Here is a 12,393-nt window from a genome sequence, read left to right as displayed (position 1 = left end):
TGGCCATCCACTTTCTCTTTTGCCATTAAACAAGGCACATGTGGCCATCCACTTTACATCCACTTTGCTATTTGACTGACCTGCACATCCTTATACACAGAAGGGTTCGCTGTACTGTGGGTTGTGACATTTACCTTAACACCAGTATTAAAATGAGCCACAGTAGCCTTTCTGTCTATAATGCTACTCAGTCATGCATCATATTTAAAGCATAATTACAAATACTTTAGTTCTGTGTGTATTTCAAGACAAGACTCATATTTCAGTCAAGGATTTAATGCTTCAGGAATGTACATGAGACTCAGAGATCATTAATTTAATTAAGTCTTACAGGTGTATAATAAGGCTCAGGTACAGCAGAAATATGCATGCATATGTTGTGTTTATGGGTGTTAGTTGAGCAGGCACGACTCATAAGTGGGCACCATATACTTGATGTTGATAAAGGCATCCTCTCCACCATAACGCTCAAACACCTCTAGAGTCTCCTGGATGAGGTCACCAATGTTCTCCCGCTTCTGCTGGCCATAGTCAATACCATCGCCAGAGTTTTCTGTAACAAATAAAGAAACATTGTGTTAAAACCGGCTTTTAACAGCACTCACTTTAAAATAAACCTTATCATGTGTAGGGTTTTTTTTTTATTAACTTATTAACATTTACGTTTATGGCATTTAGGAGACGCTTTTATCCAAAGTGACTTACAATTGTGAGCATAGACAATCCTATCAATTGAGGAATAAAGGCCTTGCTTAAGACCCCAAGAATGGTAACAAGGCTGATGTTAGGGTTCAACTATCTGCCTACCGTGACTAGTTTAGTTTCTGACCACTGTCCCTATTCTATAAATATTTGACTAACTGCTAAATTCTGAATGCAACACTGGATGCAACAATGGAATACAGTCCCAACACTCTGGAAGATGTCCTGTATTGTGCTTGTAACAAAGAAAGTATGACCAACAGCCCTGAATAACTATAGACTGGTGGCTTTAAAATCTCATGTTTGTGGGTCACCACCTTCTTTGACTTTTCCAGTGCCTTTTAAACACTAAGGGATATACGACCATCTCTACTAACACTGCCATCACGAGGATTAAGGTTATTAAGGCTATTTAGGCTATTAAGGCTAGTGACACAAGCAGACTTAACATGTTTATTAAAAAGACAGGGCAGTTCTTGGAGAGCTATCTGGACTCACTGGAGCTGGTAGCTCAGAGTAGAATGCTGCATTGTAGAAGCATTGTTCTGCACATCATGGATTATGCTTCTCACCCCCTCCATGACAGCCTCATCAAACAGAGGAGCACTTTAAGCTCCCGGCTGATACATCCACCATGTAGTGAGGAGCGTTACAGAAACACACTCATACCTGCAGCTATAACACTTAATAGTGCCTTGACCACATGTTGTACCAGGCTGTAAGGACAATGACACAGCCACACACATCTTTATTTTTACTGTGTATCTATATCTATTTATCTTTCACTGCTAACAGCATCACAGCTACTAACCTGCAATCCCCAACACACACTCAAAACCATCACTTCCCCACACAACCTCCAACTCCCACTGCTAACAGCATCACTGCTTATAACCTGCAATCCCCCACATACACTCAAAACCATCACCTCCCTACACAACCTTCAACTCCCACTGCTAACAGCATCACTGCTCATAACCTGCAATCCCCAACACACACTCAAAACCATCATCTCCCTACACAACCTCCAACTCCCACTGCTAACATCACTGCTTATAACCTGCAATCCCCAACATACACTCAAAACCATCACCTCCCCACACAACCTCCAACTCCCACTGCTAACAGCATCACTGCTTATAACCTGCAATCCCCAACATACACTCAAAACCATCACCTTCCTACACAACCTCCAACTCCCACTGCTAACAGCATCACTGCTCATAACCTGCATTCCCCAACACATTGCTAACAGCATCACTGCTCATAACCTGCATTCCCCAACACATTGCAAACAGGATCACTGCTTATGACCTGCATTCCCCAACACATTGCTAACAGCATCACTGCTCATAACCTGCATTTCCCAACACATTGCTAAGATCATCACTGCTCATAACCTGCAATCCCCAACACACTGCAAACAACCTCCAACTCCCACTGCTAACAACCTCCAAACTCTGCTAACAGCATCACTGCTCATAGCCTACACCTCCCAGCACACTGCTAACAACGTCAAACTCCCACTGCTAACATCACTGCTTATAACCTGCATCCCAACAACCTTCAACAACTTCACTTTTTATAGTGTGCACCTCAGCTTCCACTTATTACAACCTCCAAACACCCAGCTCACTGCTTATAACATGCACCTACCAACCTACCCCCCTACCTACCATATACAGTGTATCACAAAAGTGAGTACACCCCTCACATTTTTGCAAATATTTCATTATATCTTTTCATGGGACAACACTATAGACATGAAACTTGGATATAACTTAGAGTAGTCAGTGTACAGCTTGTATAGCAGTGTAGATTTACTGTCTTCTGAAAATAACTCAACACACAGCCATTAATGTCTAAATAGCTGGCAACATAAGTGAGTACACCCCACAGTGAACATGTCCAAATTGTGCCCAAATGTGTCGTTGTCCCTCCCTGGTGTCATGTGTCAAGGTCCCAGGTGTGAATGGGGAGCAGGGCTGTTAAATTTGGTGTTTTGGGTACAATTCTCTCATACTGGCCACTGGATATTCAACATGGCACCTCATGGCAAAGAACTCTCTGAGGATGTGAGAAATAGAATTGTTGCTCTCCACAAAGATGGCCTGGGCTATAAGAAGATTGCTAACACCCTGAAACTGAGCTACAGCATGGTGGCCAAGGTCATACAGCGGTTTTCCAGGACAGGTTCCACTCGGAACAGGCTTCGCCAGGGTCGACCAAAGAAGTTGAGTCCACGTGTTCGGCGTCATATCAGAATCAGAATACTTTATTGATCCCCGAGGGGAAATTTCAGAGGTTGGCTTTAAATATCCAGAGGTTGGCTTTAAAAAATAGACACATGAGTGCTGCAAGCATTGCTGCAGAGGTTGAAGACGTGGGAGGTCAGCCTGTCAGTGCTCAGACCATACGCCGCATGAATCAACTCTGTCTGCATGGTCGTCATCCCAGAAGGAAGCTGACGCACAAGAAAGCCCGCAAACAGTTTGCTGAAGACAAGCAGTCCAAGAACATGGATTACTGGAATGCCCTGTGGTCTGACGAGACCAAGATAAACTTGTTTGGCTCAGATGGTGTCCAGCATGTGTGGCGGCGCCCTGGTGAGAAGTACCAAGACAACTGTATCTTGCCTACAGTCAAGCATGGTGGTGGTAGCATCATGGTCTTGGGCTGCATGAGTGTTGCTGGCACTCGGGAGCTGCAGTTCATTGAGGGAAACATGATTTCCAACATGTACTGTGACATTCTGAAACAGAGCATGATCCCCTCCCTTCGAAAACTTTGGCCTCATGGCAGTTTTCCAACAGTATAACGACCCCAAACACACCTCCAAGATGACAACTGCCAAAGGTGATGGACTAAACCCAATTGAGCACCTGTGGCGCATCCTCAAGTGGAAGGTGGAGGAGTTCAAGGTGTCTAACATCCACCAGCTCCGTGATGTCATCATGGAGGAGTGGAAGAGGATTCCAGTAGCAACCTGTGCAGCTCTGGTGAATTCCATGCCCAGGAGGGTTAAGGCAGTGCTGGATAATAATGGTGGTCACACAAAATATTGACACTTTGGGCACAATTTGGACATGTTCACTGTGGGGTGTACTCACTTATGTTGCCAGCTATTTAGACATTAATGGCTGTGTGTTGAGTTATTTTCAGAAGACAGTAAATCTACACTGCTATACAAGTTGTACACTGACTACTCTAAGTTATATCCAAGTTTCATGTCTATAGTGTTGTCCCATGAAAAGATATAATGAAATATTTGCAGAAATGTGAGGGGTGTACTCACTTTTGTGATACACTGTATATGAACATAGCGCCACTTAATTGTGTGGCAAAAGACATTCACCTACTTGCTCTAAACATTCACCTACTTGCTCTAAACATTTACCTACTTGCTCGCACCTACAGACCATTTAAAGTGATCAACATAGCTACTGTTAACATATTGCTCAGGAGAAAGGATATGAATCCAAGTAAAAACTAAAAAATGTAATAACACAGAAACCTAAGTAAATAAGATGCTTTTCTGAAGAGGGCTTCAAGCTTGGGTGATAAAAGCCAAGTTTGTAAGAAGTAGCTCAAATCTCCTTTAGATTGAGACGATCAAAGTTTGAAAGATGTATCACTGAACTCAAAAACTGATCGATTAAGTAATAGAGAACGGGGCATAATGGCTCCCTAGAAATCCAAAGGAAACTTGGCAAGAAGAAAAAGCTTGTGAACAATGCAGAGAGGGAAATTGGGATTATCTTAACCAGATACTCAATCCACCAGCAAGTTACAACCCAAATACTTTCTAGAGAAAAGGTACTTTCTACAAAATGAAACAAGTTAAAGCTATAGATAGCTTGAGAGAATGCCACAGCAGCTTAAGGTAGCTCTGGAAAATGCTGCAAAAACTAAAGGTAGCTCGGGATGATACAGCCTACCACCTTAGTCTGAAGAGAGTGAACAGACTCAGTCCTGATCTGAGTCACATATATTCTAATAAAGTGCATCCAAAACAAAACAGATAATACTAACTAATGCATGAAATTCTAAAAAAGTGTAGTTCTTCAAGCACTACACTTGTGTTAAGCTCCCTATTACAGCAATCCTTTACTTCTACCCTTATTTTTGATCCTAAGGTGTATTTCTCTTTAAAAAAGATGTTCACTGTGAGGCTAGGTGCATACTGCTACTTTTCGCAAAGTTTAAGTGGTTTACATGGTACATGGGGGCGGCACGGTGGCTAAGTGGGTAGCACTGTTGCCTCACAGCAAGAAGGTCCTGGGTTCGATCCCCAGGTGGGGCGGTCCGGGTCATTTCTGTGTGGAGTTTGCATGTTCTCCCTCCACAGTCCAAAGACATGCAAGTGAGATTTGTTAAGATTTACAAAATACAATTATGTTAATGAGTAAAAACATTGAAAACATTTTTTGTACTATAGTTAAATAAATGTCAGCAATCATAGATTTTGTTTTGGGTGCACAGTTAGAGACAAGAGCTTTTTTAATGTGTGTTAATCTTCCTCTAGTCTTTTTATCAGTGGAGACTTTCTGATCACAGGACACTGTTGGTTTTATATGTTTTGGTAGGAGCACTACTTTTATCCCAGCCTTGACAATACAGTGTTAAATTCCATTAACACTGCTACACCTGATACACTCATTTGAGAACAACACACACTACCAAGTAATTACCATGTTCATATCATTGTAGTGCTCCACCACCAAACATTATCTGGTCAGTGGGTGGTCCTATGGTTTTGTTAATAAATGGGGTATGGGGTGGTGACAATGTGCACATAGTAACAGATGTGCATATGTAATAAACTATTCCTGCACACCTATAAAGTACACTGTTGCATTATTTCACTGTACAGACTGATATAAAGCATCATAGAGCATATAGTGCTTCACCCTTAAACACACACACACACACACACACACACACACACACACACACACACACACACACACACACACACACAAAGAGTAAGTGTAATGACTTCAATAGGAACCCTCACCCTCACTCACAAGCCCAATTAGGACTGTAGAGCATGTAAAAAAGCTCTGCTCCTCTTCCTCTGTTGCTTCTTTTACCCTAATCTCTTATTTTCCTCTGTCTCTATTCACTGCTCTGCTCCTCTCCAGACTGCTCATTAGACACAAAGGATGGCAGGTAGATGAGGGGAGAACAGTTAAATAGTAATACCTAAATATTTCATCTTAGTTTATCTGCCTTTCTTCTCAGCTGTATGTACAGTAATAAGAAAAAAAATTGTAATGGTACAGAATGATCACATCTCTGTTAAATTTGTCTGTCACTTCTGATAGCTGAATTGTTGTACGTTTTGGTTAGTAGTCTAGTGCCTTTTTTCAGCTAAACATTATGTTATAGCCTGGTATTCTAAATAATTTACATTTATTTTACCAATAAATACTAGCAGTGTGTATGTATGAGCAGTTTTAGTAGCTCTAATTTGAGTGACTTTATGTTTTTGGACTTGAAAACAGGAAGAACACGCAGACTTTACACAGAAAGGACCCTGGTCGGCCAGCCAGGATAGCACTACAATAATTTAATCTAATCAAGCAAGCAACTAAATCTGGGCTGTTCATTAAGGCAATAACACCCAACATAAAGCAAAAGATGGGTTAAATTAAATCACAATGCTGCTAGCAAGCTAATTATTTCCTTCTACAGATGTTTTAAAGCAGTCATTGCTAGAAGCTTTGCAACATAGGATTACTGCTACCAATTATGTAACATTATGTGTGTATGTTTGTAGAGGATTCATGCACTAAACGTATATAAAATAACAAAAACAAAAGTGGTTCAATACTTGTTTTTAGTTCTTGCACTAAAAATATGCACATATGGAACATGGCACCTGATGTACCAGTTTTAGTACATACAGTGAAATGTATATATTATTGCATTAAGTTGGAAACAGAGACTAAGAGAGCCATACTAGAATAGCTAACAATTTTCAATGGTGCCTTAAGTACATTTAATAACCATGTATTGTAAGCTCAAAATCCATATTAGCCTTGACCTTTTCATGGACATACTCAGTAAACCCTAGACTTAAAAATGTGGTATTATGACCACCTCACTATTTTCTACTTATTCTGCATTTCTCATATTACTTAAAGGCAAATGGCTTCACAATTATGCCGACAAAAATCAATCACCTCAATAAATTCCAAAAAATAATAGAATAGAAAATAGAATCAGTCTCCAATTTATTAGGTACACCTGCCTTGTAGCTATTTTCATTGGCCAAGGTAAAAAGCAAGGTATATGTATCCAATATAGTAAACATTAAGTGGAAATGCTAGATCTACAACACTTGTACCAATGATGCACATTTGAAAAAACCTCTAAAAGTCTTAATATTATACTTAATATATATACCAAAGACTTACACACATCAACAAAAAAAGTTGTAAGACTACAAGTATTACAGTTAAGAATTCTACAGTCACAATACAAATAGCAATACCTTAACACTAACTCTAATAGAAACAACATCATGTGAGGTAATAGAAACTATCTTGGATTAAATGACTGATAAATATGACTTCCTACAATCAACATGGCTCCCATGCATTCCTGTCTCCCCAATCAATCAGGTGGAGCCATCCAGTCCTAGCCATTCGCAAGTGTGATTGGAGGTAGGCAGCAAGTACCCTAATACATGTTCACTGATCTGCCTAACAACCTTGCATGAACCTTTAGTTTGTCAGCTTGTTTAATAAAAATCACATGCTAGCACACACTCTTCCTGATTGGTGGCTGTCATGTTACAGAAGAAACTGTATGAATGGAAAAATGGAAGAAAATGTTTCGAATAAAATGTATTCATTTAACAAAAAAAAAAATCCAGCTTATGTAAAATTGAGTGCTATGCATGAAGTTACAGTAGATTCTGAAAGTTTTCAGACCCTTGTTTTATTTTTATTTATTATTTATTTTTTTCATTGGTTGTGAATTTGATTTTGAATTGATATATTTTTTATACTATTTTATGCTGATTATTATTTTTTTTATATTTTAAAATCAATGTACAAACCCCAGAAAAATTTAAACATTTTGTAAAATGCAATAAAAACAGAGATCTGTTATTTGTTAATACTGTTGAACGTTAATTACCTGACAAAAGTAGTCTTTCAATGTTCTTAAGTGGTTCAGCCAACAGTGGCCTCCTTTACTCTTCTGATTCATGGAGTGCTGCAGAGATGGTTGTCTGTGCAACAGGTTCTTACAACTCTGCACAGGACATTTCAAGCTTGTTCAGATTGACCATTGGGTTTTTTTCCTACCTCCCTGACCAAGGCTCATCTTTCTCTGATGCCCAGTTTGGCCAGACAAACTCTGGGAAAATTCAATATTATGCTGAGCTTACTCTTTTTTTTTTTTTTTTTTTATATGACTACATAAGTGTAGATAAATGGGTTAAAGTGTTTATTCAAATATTTATTCAAAATCAAATTCAGTAAAGTGTGCAAAACATTTAAATAACATCCAAATTCTTGTTTTAATAGCAGAATAAACCAGCCTTAGCATGTGACTAGCATGTCATTGTTGTACTGAAAGTATTCCAACACCTAAATAATACCCAGCCATTCCTACTGCTATAGTGGTCCCTTGACATTTATAGAAAGCGAAGTGGGTGGCTGACAAATTGCGCATAGCAGCAGTCAGTAATTTTATGTATACTGTACAAAGTCTGCCTATATAGAACAAGAACCTTATAAAAACAATTCAGGGTAGTTACAGGAAACAGTATGTGTAACCATTTTACTTCAAACCATTCCAAATGTATTTGTATACAACCTTGTAAAGCACTTTTGTTTTAAAATTACAGGGATCCATCTAAACAAAACCATTATTAGCAAGCCTAGAGCGATAGTGGTTAGGAAAACCTCCTAACCATTATGTGAAAGAAACCTTAAGAGATACCAGACTGAAATGTGATAGCCTTATGTTAGCAAAATCCAGATTATAGATTAATTCAAATATCTAACGAGATCTTGAAATTGTATAAATATTTGTAAATGTTACTAACTGTGAATGTTCACATCAAAGATGTTAACAATCTGTAAAATATAAAGCATGCCATTTGGTGTTAAAAAGCCTAGAATCCTAGAGGATACTACTGGCTGTATTTTTATTGGCAGCACTGTGTGTGTGTGTGTTGGTGTTAGTGTGTGTGTGTGTTGAGACCCCAGCCTCTAGAGGCCAGACACATTCCTCACAGCTGTTGGGAACAGATGATAGATGGGCCAGACATGAGTTCCATCACACCCCCACACTCTACACAAACCCCCCACCCCCAAACACACACAAACACAATGGTCATTCATATTAAATATTTACAATATTATTAAACGTTATTTATATTATTACATTCTAAATGCTGTTTATTATTAAATAATATTAAATGTTGGGCAAAAGATAGTTACTCACAGTTACTCACATCTTGAATGCAGCTGATATGGCTCTGAGTGATTTTGATAAGAACCATATTGGTATGGCCAGACAAGTGGATTAAAGAATCTCCGAAAAAGCAGGGTGTGCTCACAGGCAGCCATGGTGAGTGACTACCAACAACAATTCATCGCGGGACAAGCCATGAATCGCCTACAGATTGATGAGCAGCCAAGACTTATTGATGTCAAAGTACATGATAGCTATGGTGTCTGGTAGGGATCAACAGCGGGTCTACTGTGGCTCAGTTTGCAGAAAAGTTAGTAATAGCGATGAGGTGATTGTGTTACAACATAGAGTGAATCAAAATCTTCTGTGTAGGGGGCTGCATAGTCCACTATCTGTTAAAAGCACATACAATGGGGGCACAGTCATTAGAACTGCACATCAAAGTAACGGAAGAAGTTTGACTTGTCCAACAAATGCTGTTTTCTCCAAGATCATGTGGACCATCTGGGACATGCATTATTTACCAGTGGAAAAGATGGCACCTGGATGCACTGTAGGACAAGAAAAGAGCCAACTTGACCATTTTTATCTCACACTGTCACCCTGCCTCCCATGATTAAAGTACATTTTCAAAATACTTTATAAACAATACCAGAACACAATTGTTAGTAGTTGAAAATATTTAAGAATTACTGAATTATGTTGTCATGTATACATTCTGTAATGCTACCCATAAATGGTATCACAGACTGTATTAGATTATTAGGAGCCTTAAAATTTGGCTGCTTTGTAAATCAGCTACAAGTCTGACCACAAATCTAAATCTCCTCACAAGCCAACTTGGTTTTACCTTGAACCTTAATAGTGTTATTTATTGGTGGGAAACTCCATGACCTATAACACTTTGTGTAATTTACACTGATGATGTCATTAAACACGAGAATATCACAAGACAGTCGCAGAAAAAGAGAAATGTGAACTGGTATGGGCTAATGATGTTAGAATGGCACTGTAAGTAGATGATTACTGGTGTCACAGATGCCCATTCCTTAAAACCTTATATTAAGACTTACTGCTACATTTTAATAAGGTGCACATGACCAGTAGAGGAATTCTCTGTGTGTCCATCAAAATCACTCATCAACCTAATGGTTGTAGTCACTGACATGCTAATACTTCCCAGCATGTTTAAAAATGATCAGGTCATGTAGTGTAGGAACTACAAGTAAAAACTAGCAGTATTACAGTTTGCCATAAAACCTTTGGATATATTTCAAACTCATTGGGTGTGTTCGAAAAGCTAGGGAGCTCTCTGCATAGACAGCATTTTACGTCATCCTATGCACGCTCCCGAGAAGGAGGCTGTCCGAAATCCTAGATGCCTTAATATCCTCATTACTGAGGCATCTTAAAATTTCAATGTTATTTTGACCCAAGAACGAGTGAGCATCGGAAGCGTCCTTAGTGATCAAGGCAATCCCAGTATTCAGTGCGGCAGCTCTTCTCTCACAGAAAAATAAAAAAAACATGGCTGACGGGGCGGAGAAATGAACGGAGTTATTTTCAAACGTAAATAAATTATTACTGATTTTTAATTTGTATAAACTTGTACAAGTGTTTTTATTTGCAAGTTCGGGCTTGTCAGCGAATCTAACCGTTTTTGGCACACGGAGGGAGTTAGTGGACATGCTAGCGTGTTGTGCCACCCCATCCCATGGGTTTGAATGACAAAATGCTATATGCTAAATGCGAAACCCCATGGAATTGCTGTCTAAGTAGCGCGTTCAAATAACCTGACTTATTAGTCGATGACTTATTAGAATCCTCTCTACTGAGGCAGCTGCCTATGTAGGCAGTAAGACAGCAAGGCAACTCCCTAGGTTTTCGAACACACCCATTGGCTCCACTGCTGTATACAAGCTGCTGTATTTTAAATACCATGCAGTCTATTTAATAGTAGGTTAAACTAGTAGCATGCAGTTTGCGAGACAGCCTCTCTGCTCAGTATGTGCTACAAAGGAATACAGTAGGTTTCATTAAGATTCATTAGGATTAACACATTATCCTCATCAAATCCGGAGTGGGTCCAGAGCCCACCTTGAAACACTGAACATAAAGTGCAAAAATATCATGGACAGGGTGCAAATTCACCACAGAGGAACTCACTCAGTCACTCACCTAATCACCCTGGGACCATTAACACCTAATCTACAGGGTGGGCCATTTATATGGATACACCTAAATAAAATGGGAATGGTTGGTGATATTAACTTCCTGTTTGTGGCACATTAGTATATGGGAGGGGGAAAACTTTTCAAGATGGGTGGTGACCATGGCGGCCATTTTGAAGTCGGCCATTTTGGATCCAACTTTAGTTTTTTCAATGGGAAGAGGGTCATGTGACACATCAAACTTATTGAGAATTTCACAAGAAAAACAGTGGTGTGCTTGGTTTTAACGTAACATTATTCTTTCATGAGTTATTTACAAGCTTCTCTTTGTTTACAGCCATTGACATGTCGCAGAGGTTAACACGTGAGGAGCGGATAGAAATTGTGTTGATGTCTGGTGAACGCAGTACCCGGGTCATTGCAGCAGATTTCAATGCAAGACACCCTACGAGACCACCCATCTCCCATGCTACAGTTAGCAAACTGCTTGCCAAGTTTCGTGAAACTGGTTCAGTGTTGGATTTGCCAAAATGTGGACGCATGAAAACTGTCACTAATGAAGAAACATCAGTGGCTGTCCTAGCTTCATTCAGCAAGAGCCCACAGCGTAGCACTCGCCGCATGTCACTGGAGAGTGGCATCAGTCGAACATCCCTTCGGCGGATATTAGCTACTCACAAATGGCACCCTTACAAACTCCAGCTGCTGCAGCATCTCAACGAGGATGACCCAGATCGGCGCACTGAATTTGCAGAATGGGCAAAACAAAAATTGGAACAGGACCCTCAGTTTACACAGAACATTTTGTTCAGTGATGAGGCAAACTTTTATGTGAATGGTGAAGTTAACAAACAAAACCACCGCTATTGGTCTGACACTAACCCACATTGGATAGATCCCTCCAAGACTGTTGGAACACAAAAATTGATGGTATGGTGTGGTATATGGGGTACAAAGATAGTGGGGCCATTCTTCATCAATGGAAACCTCAAGGCCACTGGATATTTGAAATTGCTACATGATGATGTGTTTCCCTCTTTATGCACTGAAGCTGGCACGTTCCCTGTGTTTTTCCAGCAAGATG

At 39.7% G+C, this 12,393-nt stretch overlaps 1 protein-coding gene across 1 annotated transcript in view; it reads right to left on the bottom strand.

Moving 5' to 3' along the window:
* Nucleotides 1–260: 260 nt before the first annotated feature.
* pacrg (PARK2 co-regulated) overlaps nucleotides 261–12,393 on the bottom strand; it is a 219,649-nt gene continuing 207,516 nt past the window's right edge. The window contains exon 5 of the mRNA XM_063007556.1: nucleotides 261–553. Coding sequence (XP_062863626.1) covers nucleotides 393–553 — 161 coding nt within the window. The 3' untranslated portion in view covers nucleotides 261–392. The remainder of the gene's footprint in view (nucleotides 554–12,393) is intronic.

The sequence above is a fragment of the Trichomycterus rosablanca genome, chromosome 13 (genome assembly GCF_030014385.1).
Source record: "Trichomycterus rosablanca isolate fTriRos1 chromosome 13, fTriRos1.hap1, whole genome shotgun sequence".
In the NCBI taxonomy this organism is placed as follows: domain Eukaryota; kingdom Metazoa; phylum Chordata; class Actinopteri; order Siluriformes; family Trichomycteridae; genus Trichomycterus; species Trichomycterus rosablanca.
The sequence above is the reverse complement of the archived record's forward strand: the minus strand, read 5'-3'. Positions and strand labels throughout refer to the sequence as shown.